General features: G+C 40.7%; 1 protein-coding gene across 2 annotated transcripts; it reads left to right on the top strand.

Annotated features, from left to right (window-relative positions):
• Window positions 1-717: 717 nt before the first annotated feature.
• On the top strand, window positions 718-13,783 carry ttc14 (tetratricopeptide repeat domain 14). Of its 2 annotated transcripts, none has more exons than XM_082511247.1 (12): window positions 718-936; window positions 2,936-3,063; window positions 3,192-3,391; window positions 3,935-4,019; window positions 4,388-4,517; window positions 4,889-5,044; window positions 5,185-5,256; window positions 5,396-5,515; window positions 5,920-6,042; window positions 7,896-8,013; window positions 11,881-11,987; window positions 12,114-13,783. In XM_082511247.1, exons 3-12 carry the CDS (start codon window positions 3,206-3,208, stop codon window positions 13,084-13,086), a joined length of 2,070 nt encoding a protein of 689 aa, XP_082367373.1. In that variant the 5' UTR covers window positions 718-936; window positions 2,936-3,063; window positions 3,192-3,205; the 3' UTR covers window positions 13,087-13,783. The 2 variants fall into 2 exon arrangements, with proteins under 2 accessions (XP_082367373.1, XP_082367372.1); XM_082511246.1 differs by having other exon boundaries at window positions 718-1,318.
• Window positions 13,784-14,080: the final 297 nt, after the last annotated feature.

Raw genomic sequence — 14,080 nt, 5'->3', positions numbered from 1 at the left:
GAAAGGATGATTCTACAATGTGTGGCATCAACTGTCAAACATAGAGGAGAGAGTGTGATGGTCTGTGGCTGTTTTACTGGATCCAGGATCAGTTTACCAGTCACTGAGTACAGGTCAGTTTTCAATTTTACATTAGTCCATTTTAAATGACCTTTGAATGCAACAGAGAATGCATAGAATGCAACAGCATTTCTGGATAATGTTAACCTGTTCTATTGTTTTGCACATGGTAGACATTTAACATACATTCACAGACATGGGGAACTGTGCTCACAGACAGGGATTTCTGAAAGTCTTTCATTCCTCAAGGGTCCTCTTATTCTCCAACATTCTGTTCAGCAATTCACAGCTAAGACACCTCTGTTCCTATATATGTCATTGGGGAACACAGAAATTTTTCCATGCTGGGTATAGTTACTTTATTTATTTTGAAAACCCTGTATACACCAAACTCTTTAGAAGTTAGTGAAATTAAAAAAAAATGGATTGGGCAATAAAATCAACCTTTTCTTGCTTGAAGTACACAAGGCTCACATTAAATCAGGGGTCAAATGAATTATTCTGCATAAGAAATCAAAATATCCATAAAAAAGAAAGCTGAATGTTCAAAGACTATTACAAATAGGGGCAAAATAAAATTTGCGTTAAGCGGTAAATATAAACACGAACTAAATAGCAGTTATCGCCATCGTTCCCATGTGGTTCTTGTTTCTCCCGACTGTTTCAGTGTGACACACACGGCGCATGCTCATTTGTCCATGACTCCTGGCTTACTAGTGAATTTTTTTCAGCATTAGCTAAACTTTGAATAGCTAAAACAACAATTTTCCTTGTGTTGCATGAACACCTAGTCCGTGTATGTGCAGTGCCGCAATATTGGGGCTTTTTATGAAGACAAACAAACTGCGGAAACAGTGTTAGTGCGGCTTTTTGCTGGTGGGTTTGCTAGCTAGCTAAACAACAGAGATTGGTTGTTATCTAACTTACATACATTAAAGTGGACTTCTCAGTCTTTTTTGCAAATAATTAAGCGTTTTTTAATCTTGGAAAAAATTGCAGTACTGTCTCAACCTCAAGGTAAGCTCTAAATTGTGCTGACATGGGCATCGCTAAAAGAGTGCTCGGCCGCTTCGGTATTTTTTGACTCGTACAATAATGTGAGTTCAGTCCCGTAAAAGCAGAGAATGGACAGAGACTTGTTGAGGCAATGTCTGACGTATCATGGACAATCCCTGTTCAATACGCTGAAATGTGAACAAACGGAAAATCCAGACTTCCAAGCGGTGGTGTCTGACCTCTGCAAAGCCACGTATGAGAGGTATGTCTGAGTTTATGAGTACCACGGCAGGCAGCTGCAGAATGCCAAAAGTCATAAGTACAGACAAAATGCTAGCGCATCATTATTTTCTCTTAAAGTGTTAGACAAAGATGATATTGCATATAGGTTGTGAATTAAACGCTCTGAAAACAAAGATGAGTGAATATCACAGTCTTATCGCCAGTATAATTTTACTGTTTAAATCTCCTATTGCTCGTCCAGCAGATTTTCAGTTCATAAGCTGACATCTGCCTAGAAATGGTGACGCTAATGAGGAATTTGCAACTTTTGCTCGAAAATTCTCTGGATTTAAAATGACTTATAATTAAATTGCACAAGAAATATGCAGAAAAGGACTTCACCACACCTAACAGCTTTTGAATTTAGGTATTTTCAGTTCCATTGCCAGAGATGTCTAAAATCAAGCACCTAGACATGCAGTCTGACTTTACAGACATTTGTGAAAGAATGAGTCATTATAGGGAGCTCACTGAACACATGTGGGGTACTGCAAGACCATGCCACTCCTGCAGCAAATCAGTTTATAAAATGTCTTCACTCCCAGGTTAGGTAGGAAGCAGACCATATGAACTAGACAGGTAACAAACTTTGACAGGCAGCCATCGAGTCAAGTCACTTTGCAATTGCAATAAAAAACACACTATCAATATTTAGAACTATACATGCAATGTACACTAATAAAGAAATGCAGCCACAGATATAAAATTGCAAAAATACGTGCTATAAATGTAGCTGCACAAAGTGATGAATGACCTCTTTTACATTTCAAATCAAGAAAGTCTGACCTGCAGCAGCCCCTCCACTCTGTTTGCAGTTGTGCTGGGTGCAGTGATTGATGCAGAAGAACTAAATTCATGTGAAACCATTAATTAAACTGGGCATGCAGTGCAGTAACACTTACCAGCGATGTGGAACTTTGTGGAAGTTTGTTAATAACAAATTGTATGACTTACTAAAACTTATAGTTGAAGTATATCAGTATAATTCAGCTTAGGGGGCACAGGGACTTTACTGGATGAGCTGTGAGCCCCACACTGCTCCTGAGTATTCTGTGATCAGCTGCTCATCAATTGCTGAGGCACACTGTGTCAAAAAAAAAAAAAATCCCCAACACTCTGCTGACCTGATTACTGCAGGGTTCCAAGTCTCTGACATTAACATCAGTACATGAAAGGCACACCATGAGCTTCATGGCATGGGTTTCCATGGCCGAGCAACACCTGTAGGTGTAATGTGTCAGTGGCGCACTACTTTTGTCCATGTAAGCATATGTTGTTTCCACGCATGTTTTTCCCCCCAATCATTTGTGAATGGTGTAGTTAAACTAAAATACCATTGTATGAAAAGAGGTGCAAAAAGTACGCATCGGTTTTTGACTAGCTACTGCAGCTGTCATTGTAGAATAAAAATCAGTAGTGTAATACAATAACTCTCAATGAAGGTCTGTGAACAAAGAGCAGGAGTGTGTATTAATTCAACCTTTTTCTGTTGCATTACTTCATTTTCCTTTGCACCATTATACAAGAATTAGTTTGTCATAGGTGAATTCAGTCCAGCTGATCTTACTGATCTTTCTTTTGTTGTTGTTCTGTGCAGTAGGTGTGAAGAGCAGAGCAACCCACTTGTGGAGCAGTTCATTGCCAGGAAGGCTGACATCCTGTTCAGTCCAGTATGGAGAACCGCTGGTCTTCGAGGAGAGGAGCACGAGGAGGAGGAGGCTGTAGGTGTGTGTTGTTCATTCTTGTGCGTGTAAATGAAGATGAGTATGACTTGCACATAGGCCCTATCTGATGTTGAGAAAAGTGTCTGTATTTTGTGACACACTGCATCAGATCTGTCTTCACTCTTTCAGAGCCCTATGCAGTCATGCCACCGATGGAGGTATTCATGGAGGTGTCGTATGAGGAGAGGCGATCCATGATTTACCGGGATTTGGAAAGAGGAGACATTGTGGTGGGGAGGATCAACAACATTAGAGAATACGGCTTCTTTCTCACTCTGTTTTGCACAGCAGGAGGTCTGAAAAGAGACATTGAGGACTTAGAGTTGTCGGTAGGTCAACAAGTTCAGTTCAGTTCCTTTTGAATGTCATTGAGTTATGTCATAAATCATCACTGTAGAAGCTGAAAATTTGGGACTGTTGGCTAGTTGTTGATGAAAAACCGGCTGTGTAGCTCTGGGAATACCCGAGTGACTGCCAGTTCTTTCTTTGCGTGGAGTTTACATAAGAATGCAGTCATGCTTAAAATTCATGTTATGAGTCCATGTGATGATATCTGTGCTGTAATCGTTATTTAGTCTTGTGCTTTACGGGACGTACAGGAGTGGCAGTTCCAAAAGAGTTCTGCTTTTCATCTTCATGTCTGTTGTAAAAAAAAACCACCTGCATATTTGTCATCAAGCCACCTCAACTGAGGTATTACAAGTGAAAAAATTCCTCAACAGAAAGCTGCTTGGAGAGTTTCTGTTGTCAGACTGTAAATGGTGCAAATGTTGTGTAATTAAATTTGCTGTTCTGTCCACCTGAACTAAATCGGCCATCCACCTTGCATTTTACTATTGTTTCATAAAGGCACATCTTTCTTCACCCTTCAGGCTCTGTGTCATGTCAGAGAAATTCCCTCCACTGGCAGCCATGATGATCCCCTGGCGTACTACCAGATTGGGGACTTCATCAGAGGTTTGTGTCTAACACAACCAGAACACTGAGGTCCAGAATCATATACTGCAGTTCTTTTCAGGAGCCTTTAAAACATTTTATAACAATAGATTTATCAGACAGACAAAACCTGCATAAAGTATATTAATCTAGCTAATACCTTCATTCCACGGAAAATTGGCCTATGATAGTATCTTTTTCCATTTGAGGCTTTTTTGTGTCTCAACACAACCTATATCTTAAAGTTTTAGTCTTTTATCCTATTTTAATTTTCAGGTTTGCAGTGCAGTTATAATCATAGAAATGCTTTTTGAACTCCATAGTGCTGCTTCGCAGTACTGTAATGGGATATGTAAAGAATGATGGTCTGATCTTTTCTTATTCTGTAGCTGGAGTGAAAGATATTGATCGCTACCAGGAGAAAATCACAGTGTCGCTCCATCAGGCCTGTCTTTCTCCGAGCTTGGAGCACATCAAACTTGGTGTCATTACCAAGGAGGAGCTGCCTGTTCATTACAGGTAAAGAAACACAACACAGATTGCTGAAAGAAGAAAAACAAACCTGCTTAGCTAGTTCGAGTGAATACTGTTGCATAGCATTGCATTAAGAAATGTCACACAAGCATTTGAACTAGTGTTTCATATCAAGCTTCAGTTGATTGTAGCTGCAGCAGACCGTCTGTATTCGCAGTCACTGCTCATGTAAAATGTAAAGTTTGGGGATTAAATTTTTCTTTTTTATATTCATGCTTTTTTTCAAGAATATGATGTATTTTTTTACACAAATGAGCGGGCTGATATGTAGCCTGAGTTTTTATATAAAAGCTTAATCTGATATAAATATGTATTAATGCATTAACGTGTGGTTGCAGTGACTGCTCTCTCCTTAGTCGTAGTGTTCAGGCAGCCACTGACTCCAGTGAGACATATGAGCGTATACTGACAGGTTGCCATGGATACCACAACCCCTCTGTAGTGGACTACTTGCTGGAAAAGGTGGGAATTAGTGATACCCACCCACCGTCAATGATGCGAGGACTGCAGAGGTAAACATTTAGTTGGTGCGATTACACAGTAATTCCCCTAATTTCATACAAATTTGCAAGAAGATTCATGCAATAATGGAAGTTTGGACATCTAGCAAGGCTGTTAAATAGTGTGGTGTCTGTGGTTCTTTTCTCCACAGTAAACTTTTCCAAGCAGAGGATTTTGCTTCTGCAATCAGGAAGAAACAGTCTGCATCCTGGGCCTTAAAGTGGTAATGTATTAGCTATCAACTTTGACCACAGAAAATGGATGGGATGTTGCATCATTTTGTTTTTGGACCACTTATTCCCCCTGGCTTAGACTTCACAATAATACAAACCTGACTTGTATTTGCTTGTGTGTTTTTCAAGTGTCCGTGCAGGGGTGGACCACTTCAAACATGGTCGCCATGTGGAAGCCATGAATGAATACAACAAAGCCTTGGAAATAGACATTAGTAATGTAGAAGCACTGGTGGCACGTGGAGCTCTGTGAGTCTGCTTTCAGTTCAAATGATGAGAACTGTTGTTTGTATAATTCTGTCCTTGTTTGAGATATTCCCTCGTCTTTCATGACCCTGTAAACACCTAACTGGTTTAAATTACAAGAAATATATACAGTGTTTACAATAGTTTATTTATTGGATGCATCAAGACATTTTAAACGACTTTGGTAAGTTTCCTCATACCATTTCCCATACCAGAATGGAATGAGGAACAGTAATTAAGACACCACACATGGTCCTGTACTATTGTCGTAGCTCTTTGGAATGAAAAGTTGCTTTTGGCTTAGTACCTGGTAAACACACATGACACTTGTTACCGAAACCTGGCATAGTCCTGAAAATGAGATCAATCTTATCGTCTTTTTTGTGCTTCTTTCACTTTGTACACAGGTATGCTAACAAAGGCAGCATCATGAAGGCAATAACAGATTTTGAACGAGCTCTGGAGAACTGTCCTGATCACCGCAACGCCAAGAAGTATCTGTGTCAGACACTAGTGGAGAGAGGAAAACAGTAAGTACTGCTTCACTTAGTAGGCAGATGTGAAATGAGAGCTTACAGTTCAGTCGTGATCTACTAGTTGAAAGACTCAGATCAGAGAGAAGTTTAAGAATGTTAATGAGAAGCTGCCAGCTCCACCACCTTTTTCTTGTTACAGTGCACAATGGGCCTGATATGTCAGTATGCAAATACTATTGATTTTAAATCCAGGTATGAAGAGCAATGTGCAAGGTAACTACAGACAGAACAACTTTGATTTTTCCCAAGGAGGAAACGAAGCTTTCTCTGGCCTGCTCCTTTTTCCCTGTTTAACCATTTCACAGCCTGATTATGGTGCACTGCTAGTGTTTATGAATAGAAGCTGCATAGAAGGACGAAGTTAGAAAAAGGTTCACAGGCTATTCTGAAACAGGTGAGCGAGCATCAGCTCAGCTGCTTTGTTCCCGTGAAAAAGGGAGAAACATGTAAATAACATGTATTATTTTTCTTTGGCTCTCGGAGGAGGCGGACGCACTTTTTCTCCTCTCCCTTATCTTCCCTGCTAGTTCTTATGTCCTTGTCTAGTCTCGTGTCTTTTTTGTATTACTTTCCCTGGAACACTCTCTCACAGTCTGTGTCTAAAACCTAAAAGAGAATTATGGATTTGATCAACTGGTCTCTGAATGCTATTGACACCCTTTAACGAGAGGCTCAGGAGAACCCGAGTGCCCTGGAGGGACTTTCCCTGCCGGATACACGATGGACGGGTGGCAGAGGATCGTGTGCCTGGCGGGACTGTCGATCGAGGACGCTGAAGATATCTACCTATTCAGAACCATGATAACAGGGTTCTTGCTGATCGGAGCTGGCTTGGCCCGGGCTTATCGGAGAATTAAGAGAGCGGAACCGGCTGTTCAAACCTCCACAAGGCTGCCCGCTGGGATTGGAACGACAGGTGCGACTTCTCAGAAAGGGCTCACTGAAGGCAGCATGGTTAAGAGCTTGGAGGCGCTTACGACTGCAGTGAATGCTCAGAATAACACCTTTGAGCGTATGTATGTTGGATTACATCAGGAAAGAATCAACTCAGAACAACATCTCTGGGTGGAGCTGGATTACACCTCGGATCAGTTGGCTGCGCTCGTGAGGTCTCAGAATCTGCTATGTGAGCAAAAAGAGTGACAAGACCACAGAATCGACGGCTAATAACATCACGGAGAAGCTCGCAGCTATTAACGGGAGATTGAGAGACCAGTGTCGGAGTGTTAAAAAACAGCTTGAAATTCTCAATTACCATCATAACCCGGCTACCCCACAACTCCCTGATAACGACTGTGTTGAGTCTGTTCCTTCCCATTCCCTACAAGGCCACCTGGGTTGACTGGAAGACTGTTTACTTAGCCTGGCAGGGCGAAGGACACTGTCTCAGCTGAACTATTGACATGCACACATACATATACTGATACTGATAAGCACTCACTGACGCATCACCCTCCCTACCCCGGATCCAACGCCACCTCCAACGCTTACCTCCCCCATGATGTGGACATCGGGTCAGCTGGAGGCGCAGTCGAAAGATTGTAGCGGTCCCAGATCAGATGTACACACTGGAACTCTTTCCCATGTTGCTTGTCTGTGTTTATTGTGTTATGGTGTGTTGATATCTGTGCATTCCTGTATTATCCTTTTGTGTTGCACATTTCAATGTTTTTTTTCCTCGCTACCTGGCCTGACCTGTCTCCCCAATGTGATGTTTGTATTGTATGTATGGTCGGCAAGGTCTGTCATCTTGGTTGTGGGCAAAAGACCATCTCAAGGCTATCTCATCTCATCTCATCTCATCTCTCATTATCATTTACTCAAAGGATGTTTGTTTGTGCTTGCAGGCTTGAGGAACAGGAAAAGCTAGTAACAGCTGAGGGATTGTACAGAAGAGCTCTAGCTTTAGATGGCTCAAACCCTGAGGCACAGGAAGCCCTGCACAAGATCACAGACACTATACAGGTGAGCGGACACAACATACACACACACACATGCATACACACACACACATGCACGCGTGCCTGAGGGGTTCAAAAAAGTTGTCAGGTATGCAGTGTGTGTATTTTAGGCTTAACTATTAAAGCAGATACAGAAATAATGGTCCCATCAAAGTTTAATTTTAAAATGGTGTTATTTCTGTGTGACTTCAGAAAAATTAATAAAAAAGGTGGAAAAAATGAGCAGCTGCTTGTTGCTCTGACAACACAGAGAAAGGGATGGTATGAGGACAGATTAGTTTCTTGTAAAATTAGTTGACAAGTTCCCAGAACTGTATTTATGTGTGCTCTGCTTACATATGTTTAACATGTTTTTTTTAACAAATATGTGTGGCTCTGTGTACTGACCACGAGAAAACAGGCACACTAAAGTTAGCAGCTAACCGGTGACCACTGGGGACTAAGCAGCTACAGATCCAGATATTTCTGATAGCAGTAAGAATTTTTCCTTGCTCAAAAGAGGCCTTTTGGAGTGTTTACGCACATGATCACAGTAGAATTCAGTTAAAAAAAGAGTCAGTTTTAAGCCCTCGGTATACCTGCTGCATTGGTTGCTTTGTCCTACGCTGGGAATGCCACTGACAGCCACATCCCTTTCTGTTTGCTGTGGCAGTGCACGTAGCTGCTAGTATTAAATGATATCCTGAACAATAGGTGAAAAAACCTCTATATCCGCACTGACAAGGGAAGAGAAGAAGTGAAAACTGGAAGCAAAAGAATTGCTGAGGTTGTTTTTACACAAATAACTTTACATAGAAAAATGTGAGGGAAATCTGTTTGTTTTATGTAACTGAAAAAACAAAAAAACTGTCCAATATATTAGATTTTTAAATCCCCAAATATTAGTCTGGAAAATCCTCTATTGGTTGGGCTGTGCTTTTCACTCCCATCAACTTTATGAAAATGTATTACATTCAAAGACTGAAGAAAGAACTGTGAATATTACAGCATTAGTGGAAACTTGACAGGTCAATTTGAAGTAGTTGGTAAAAACGGGTGTTTGTAGTAATATTAATGAAGGCTGTGTTATATGCAGGTATTTCCCCTAATCATTGTTACTCCCCCTGTGTCCTTGTGTTAGAATGGCTGCTGTGAAAAGACTGTTGTTGACAGATTATCATAAGATTGTCTTACATGAAGCAGTGGATTAATCTGAGGCTTGTTAATTAAACACTAAACATTTGCACAACTTTAGCAGCTCAATAAATAAGGAACACCTCCTGTACCACGACAGTGTTAATTTTATACATGCAGGCCTTTGACACTCGTTCAGTGTTGACCTCTGTAACTTTTAATATAGGACATGAATTTAAAAAGGTTTACTAGTTATTAACTTGATTATCAGCAGTTTTAACTTAAGCCTTTTGTATGTAAGGTGTAGTATGCCACAACACTGAAAGGGCTAAGGTAAGTCTTTGGTAAGAAATGCATTAATAAAGGTGATTTATAATAGATTGCCTTATAAAATGTTTAATAGTGAAATGGCTCATTATAAAAGACTAACTTGTCAGGTTGTTGACAATCATAGCAAGTCATTTAATTTGCATAGCAAGACAATGAACTTTGATGGTAAAGGTAAAAATAACCTTAAATTTAGGGATAAAAATGAGGGTGAGGCATGTTGTGTGACTTTTGTTTTTTTTTTTGTTTGGGTGGGGGGGGGACTAAAGAATGGTAAATGGCCTGTATTTGTATAGCGCTTTACTTGGTCCTAAGGATCCCAAAGCGCTTTACACTAGGGGTGGGCGATATAAACGATATATACGATAGAAAATACGATATAAATTTGACCAACGATAGAGATTTTGACTGTACCGCTCTATCGCGATAGCGCATGTTGATGACGTCATCAAGCTGCGCCTGTTTTGGTCGAAAGCATTGCAGCCATTACAACCATTATCATCTGCAAATTACACCCGGCGACAGTCATAGCAAAGAGATGAAGCACTTTTGAAATATGGGGAAAGCCAAAAACTGCGCTTCCTCCACTTCCGTAACATTGATCCATTAATGTTGAATTCTCTCGCAGCTGTTCTATTCCCATGTTGTTGCAGTATATTAATAACTAACCTCGTATTGTGGATGAATAATCTCAGTTGTTCTGACTGAAGTTTGGCCCGTGTATAGCATCCTGCTATGCGATTGCATTCGTCCCTGACCACCAGAATCCCTCACGTTAACTTTTATCGAGCGGAAAAAAAAGTTGGCGTTCATCCTCCAGCTTCACTGTGCTAATGTTATGCTAACATAGCTGTGTCGCTAGCAATCAGGTAGCACAACATTATATACCAGGTAGTCCAACTTCAGTAACCCTGCAAACACCACTGCTGTTTAGTTTTCTTTCTTCATTTATGTTGGAAGTGGTAGCAGAGCTGTACGTTTGAATTAGTTTCAGAACATGGTATGTCATGTTTAGGTGGAAACTAGCGAGCTAACTTCCTGTTAACTTCTAACTCCGTTGAATTTAATAACTTCTGTTTTCATGGATGCCTGGATGTTAAACTTAATTGTTACACCTGGTAAAGCAGCAACGCTGATGATTTTATTAAAGATGAAAGAGTTTAGACTGTTTTTAACTCTGTGTTCGTTTGACTTTGGGACCTGAAGCGGACGGAGTTTTGGACCCAGATTACTCCGCAAAGCTCCTCACTACGGTAGCCGTAATGCTCTTGACAATCCATCAAGCAGTGCGGCTTACCAAAGTTGTACTAAAACATTTTTTAACAGATTTCTGCAGCCAAAATCGGTTCGAGGTCAGTAGGTCATACATAAGGCACACTCTCGATTTTTGAGAAAATTAAAGGATTTTATGTGTGCCTTATAGTGTGGAAAATACGGTATACAGAAGAAAAGAATATATCGCGATATATATCGTTATCGCACGTGCTTCAAATTATACCGCGATATGGATTTTAGGCCATATCGCCCAGCCCTACTTTACACTATACAAAGTCATCCACCCATTCACACACACATTCGCACACAGAAGGAGAGAGTGAGACAGCAAAGAGTATAACAATAAACAGTAAATGTGTGTGGGTACGCCTGGGTGCTGAAGAAAGACATGAGCTGCTGTCCATGGCGTTGAAACCAGTTTGAGCACATTTCTAAAGTGCATATTATTCATGTAGGAATGTTTTCTTTAAAAAAAAACAAAAAAATGCTATATTTAAAAAAGAAAAAATGCTTTTCTACTTTGCTCCGAGCACTGTGGTTTGTAATACTGATGAACTGTTTTGGTGTGTATGTGTGTGTTCGCAACCCTTGGACTCTGACCCTCTGCCCTCTGACCTTCTGACTGCTGCGGTCTTGTCACCTGCCTCGTGGGGGGGGGGAATAATCTGCACAATGGCAACAATGACTCCTCTTCTCCTGGATACTTGTGTTCCGTGTCCCGGGTTCAAATACGGTAATGTTGAAACCTTCTCCACATAATTCTGGGACTAATACCGTTTCTTTGCACATCTCTGCTTGCACCTCTGTCCTTCCATCAATCTAAAAAAAAATTTAAATCTACCCCCACTCTGGGATCATACCACATCATTCTCTATGGTAAATCTGTAACTCATCACACATTTCTCTTCCTGCGATCTGTTTGGTTTGTGACGGTTATGTATGCTCTACAAACCTCTTGATTTTTTTTCTTTCCCTCTCCATACATACTTGCTCTGATGCAAATGGCTGAATAAATGAATGAATGAATGATTGTTGTTTCGGGATTTTTGTGTGGTTTTGGGTCATGGCGTGTATGTCTTTGAATATGTTTCTGTGGACTTTTGGCTGCCTGCCATTGTCATGTCTCGTCTTGCCTCGCCTCACCCGGCGACTAAAGAAATCGATTCGCCTGCGAGAGGAAGCACTGGCTAAGGAACAGGTCAAAACTAAGAGTGGCCAGAGCAGTGCTGAAAAATTACGTAAGATCTTAAAAGAGGAGAAGAGGTAAGCTGACCGATTGATTTATTTACTTAAAGCTAAAAGAAAAGCCACTTCTGTTAAGGACAGCCTCATAATACCCTGTCTGTTTTAGCAGAAAAATATTATCAGTACATGTCTTCTATTTTTCAGGATGAAGAAAAAACGGAAGAGATCATCCTCCTCCTCATCCTCCACTTCTTCAAGGACATCCTCCTCCTCCACATCATCATCGTCCTCTCGCAGGCAGTCTAAAAAGAAGAAAAAGAAAAGGAGGAAATCAGAGCGTGGAAGCAAGCGCCATCGCAGGATCTCCTCAAAGGAGAGCAGGAGAAGCAACGAGGGTAAGAAAGATAGGAATGAGAAAGAGGAGGATGACGAGGTGGAGTGGTATCCCGCACCTTCCAATACCTCAGCTACTTTTCTCAACCAGGTGGGAGGCCTGGGGTTTGGATTGAGGGACGAGGAGCAGGTAGAAGGGAAGGATGCAGATGATAGAAAGAGTTTCAAGCTGTACTTGCTGTCAGCAGCTTCAGAAGAGGAAGAGTCTGACTCCTCACAGAGAGAAAGAAAGGGAAGGGACAGGGAGGAGAGCAGGACGAAGAAAACAAAGAGCAGCCTGAGCAGAAGCCCAGATAGAGAGAAGATTAGGAGCAGGAGTAGAGAAAGGAGGAATAGAAGTAGGGATGGTGACAGGAAGAAAGACAGAAGAAGCAGTGACTCCAAAAGGAGAAGTAGTTTAGATGAAAATTCCAAGCGGAAATTATCCTGCTCGTCAGGAGAGTTGGAGTATTCGGGTCGTAAATCTAGTTACCGACCTGAGCATTCTGGAAATTCCACTTCCAAACACCCAGAGAACAGGAATGACTCATCATCCAGGAACCTCTTTGAAGAGAATAGAGGCAGGCTGGAAGTTCACGGAGCAGATCAGGTGAAAAGAGAGAAGGAAAGTCGAATGGAAGAAGGTACCATTCCAGATCAAGGACACAGTAAAAAAGGAAGTGCTGGAAATCAAAATGAGCAGTGCAGCATGGGGGCCAAAAAGGACCTCCCTGCAAACCTGTTGGATATTTTTAACCAGATTGCTCAGTTTGAGAAGGAAAAAGGAGTGAAACCAAAAAAATAACAAGAGGGTATGATATCCATACAGGTGTTCGGAAAAAAGGTGAAAGTAATATTAGTACCATGAAACTACTCTCTGGACTGCATCAATACTCCTGATCTATGGCCAAATCTGTTGCTCATTGAATGTCACCAGCTATTTTTTTTTTTTTTTTTTAAGTTTGTCTTTTTGCAGAAAATGAGCCGTTTTACTTTGAAAGGTTGTTATTCCCTATGTCAGACTGGAGTCCTATAATAATTTCCTAGTAACTGTTTGTCAAAATGTCCTGAAATGTTCACCTTGATGGGTTCAAACAGGTTTAACACTTTAAAATAATGCTACAGTAAATTCATATTTTTAAACTGGCAAACAGTACATGTCATATCTAAGCATGAGAATATCAGATTCAGTCCATATTATTACATTATCTTCAGAAGCATCGCCTTTAGAGAATAGTGAACATTTTGACAAGCTGTTGCATAACTTTGCTCTGTAAGCTTGATGATCTGTTCTGTGACGTTCTTTTTGCTGTCAAAGAAGTTGACTGCCTTATATTTACTGCTGTGTGCCATGTTGTACATTCTTTCTGTGGCTTGTTAAACCTCTGTCCAAACAATCCTTAAGACTATACTTAGTGCAGAACTTCCAGCTGTATTCTGACTAATTGTCTCCTGTAATAAAACAAAGTCAGTTGAGTCAGTAAAGCATTTCAAATATCAAACCTGCAAGTCGTTGAAGTCCTTTTCTTCTTCTTCTTCTTCTTTTTTTTTATAGTTGTAATCCAATACATGTCTGCATGTTATCTACAGTGATGAGCACTGTGTTACAGAAATTAGATCAGGTGCAGATATAATCAATTAGATGCAGTGTTGTGGAAAAGTATTTGCCCCCTTCATGGTTTTTTTTCCTTCTACATTTATTGCACTGTAATGTTTCAGATCACCAAACAAATTTTAATATTGGACAAAGATGACCCAGGCCCATTGAATTAAGAAATCACTCAAATAGAACCTCTGAC

The sequence above is a fragment of the Aulonocara stuartgranti genome (genome assembly GCF_965226115.1).
Source record: "Aulonocara stuartgranti genome assembly, chromosome: 17".
Classification (NCBI taxonomy): Eukaryota; Metazoa; Chordata; class Actinopteri; order Cichliformes; family Cichlidae; genus Aulonocara; species Aulonocara stuartgranti.
Note: the sequence above shows the minus strand (reverse complement) of the source record. Positions and strands in the feature narration are given on the sequence as shown.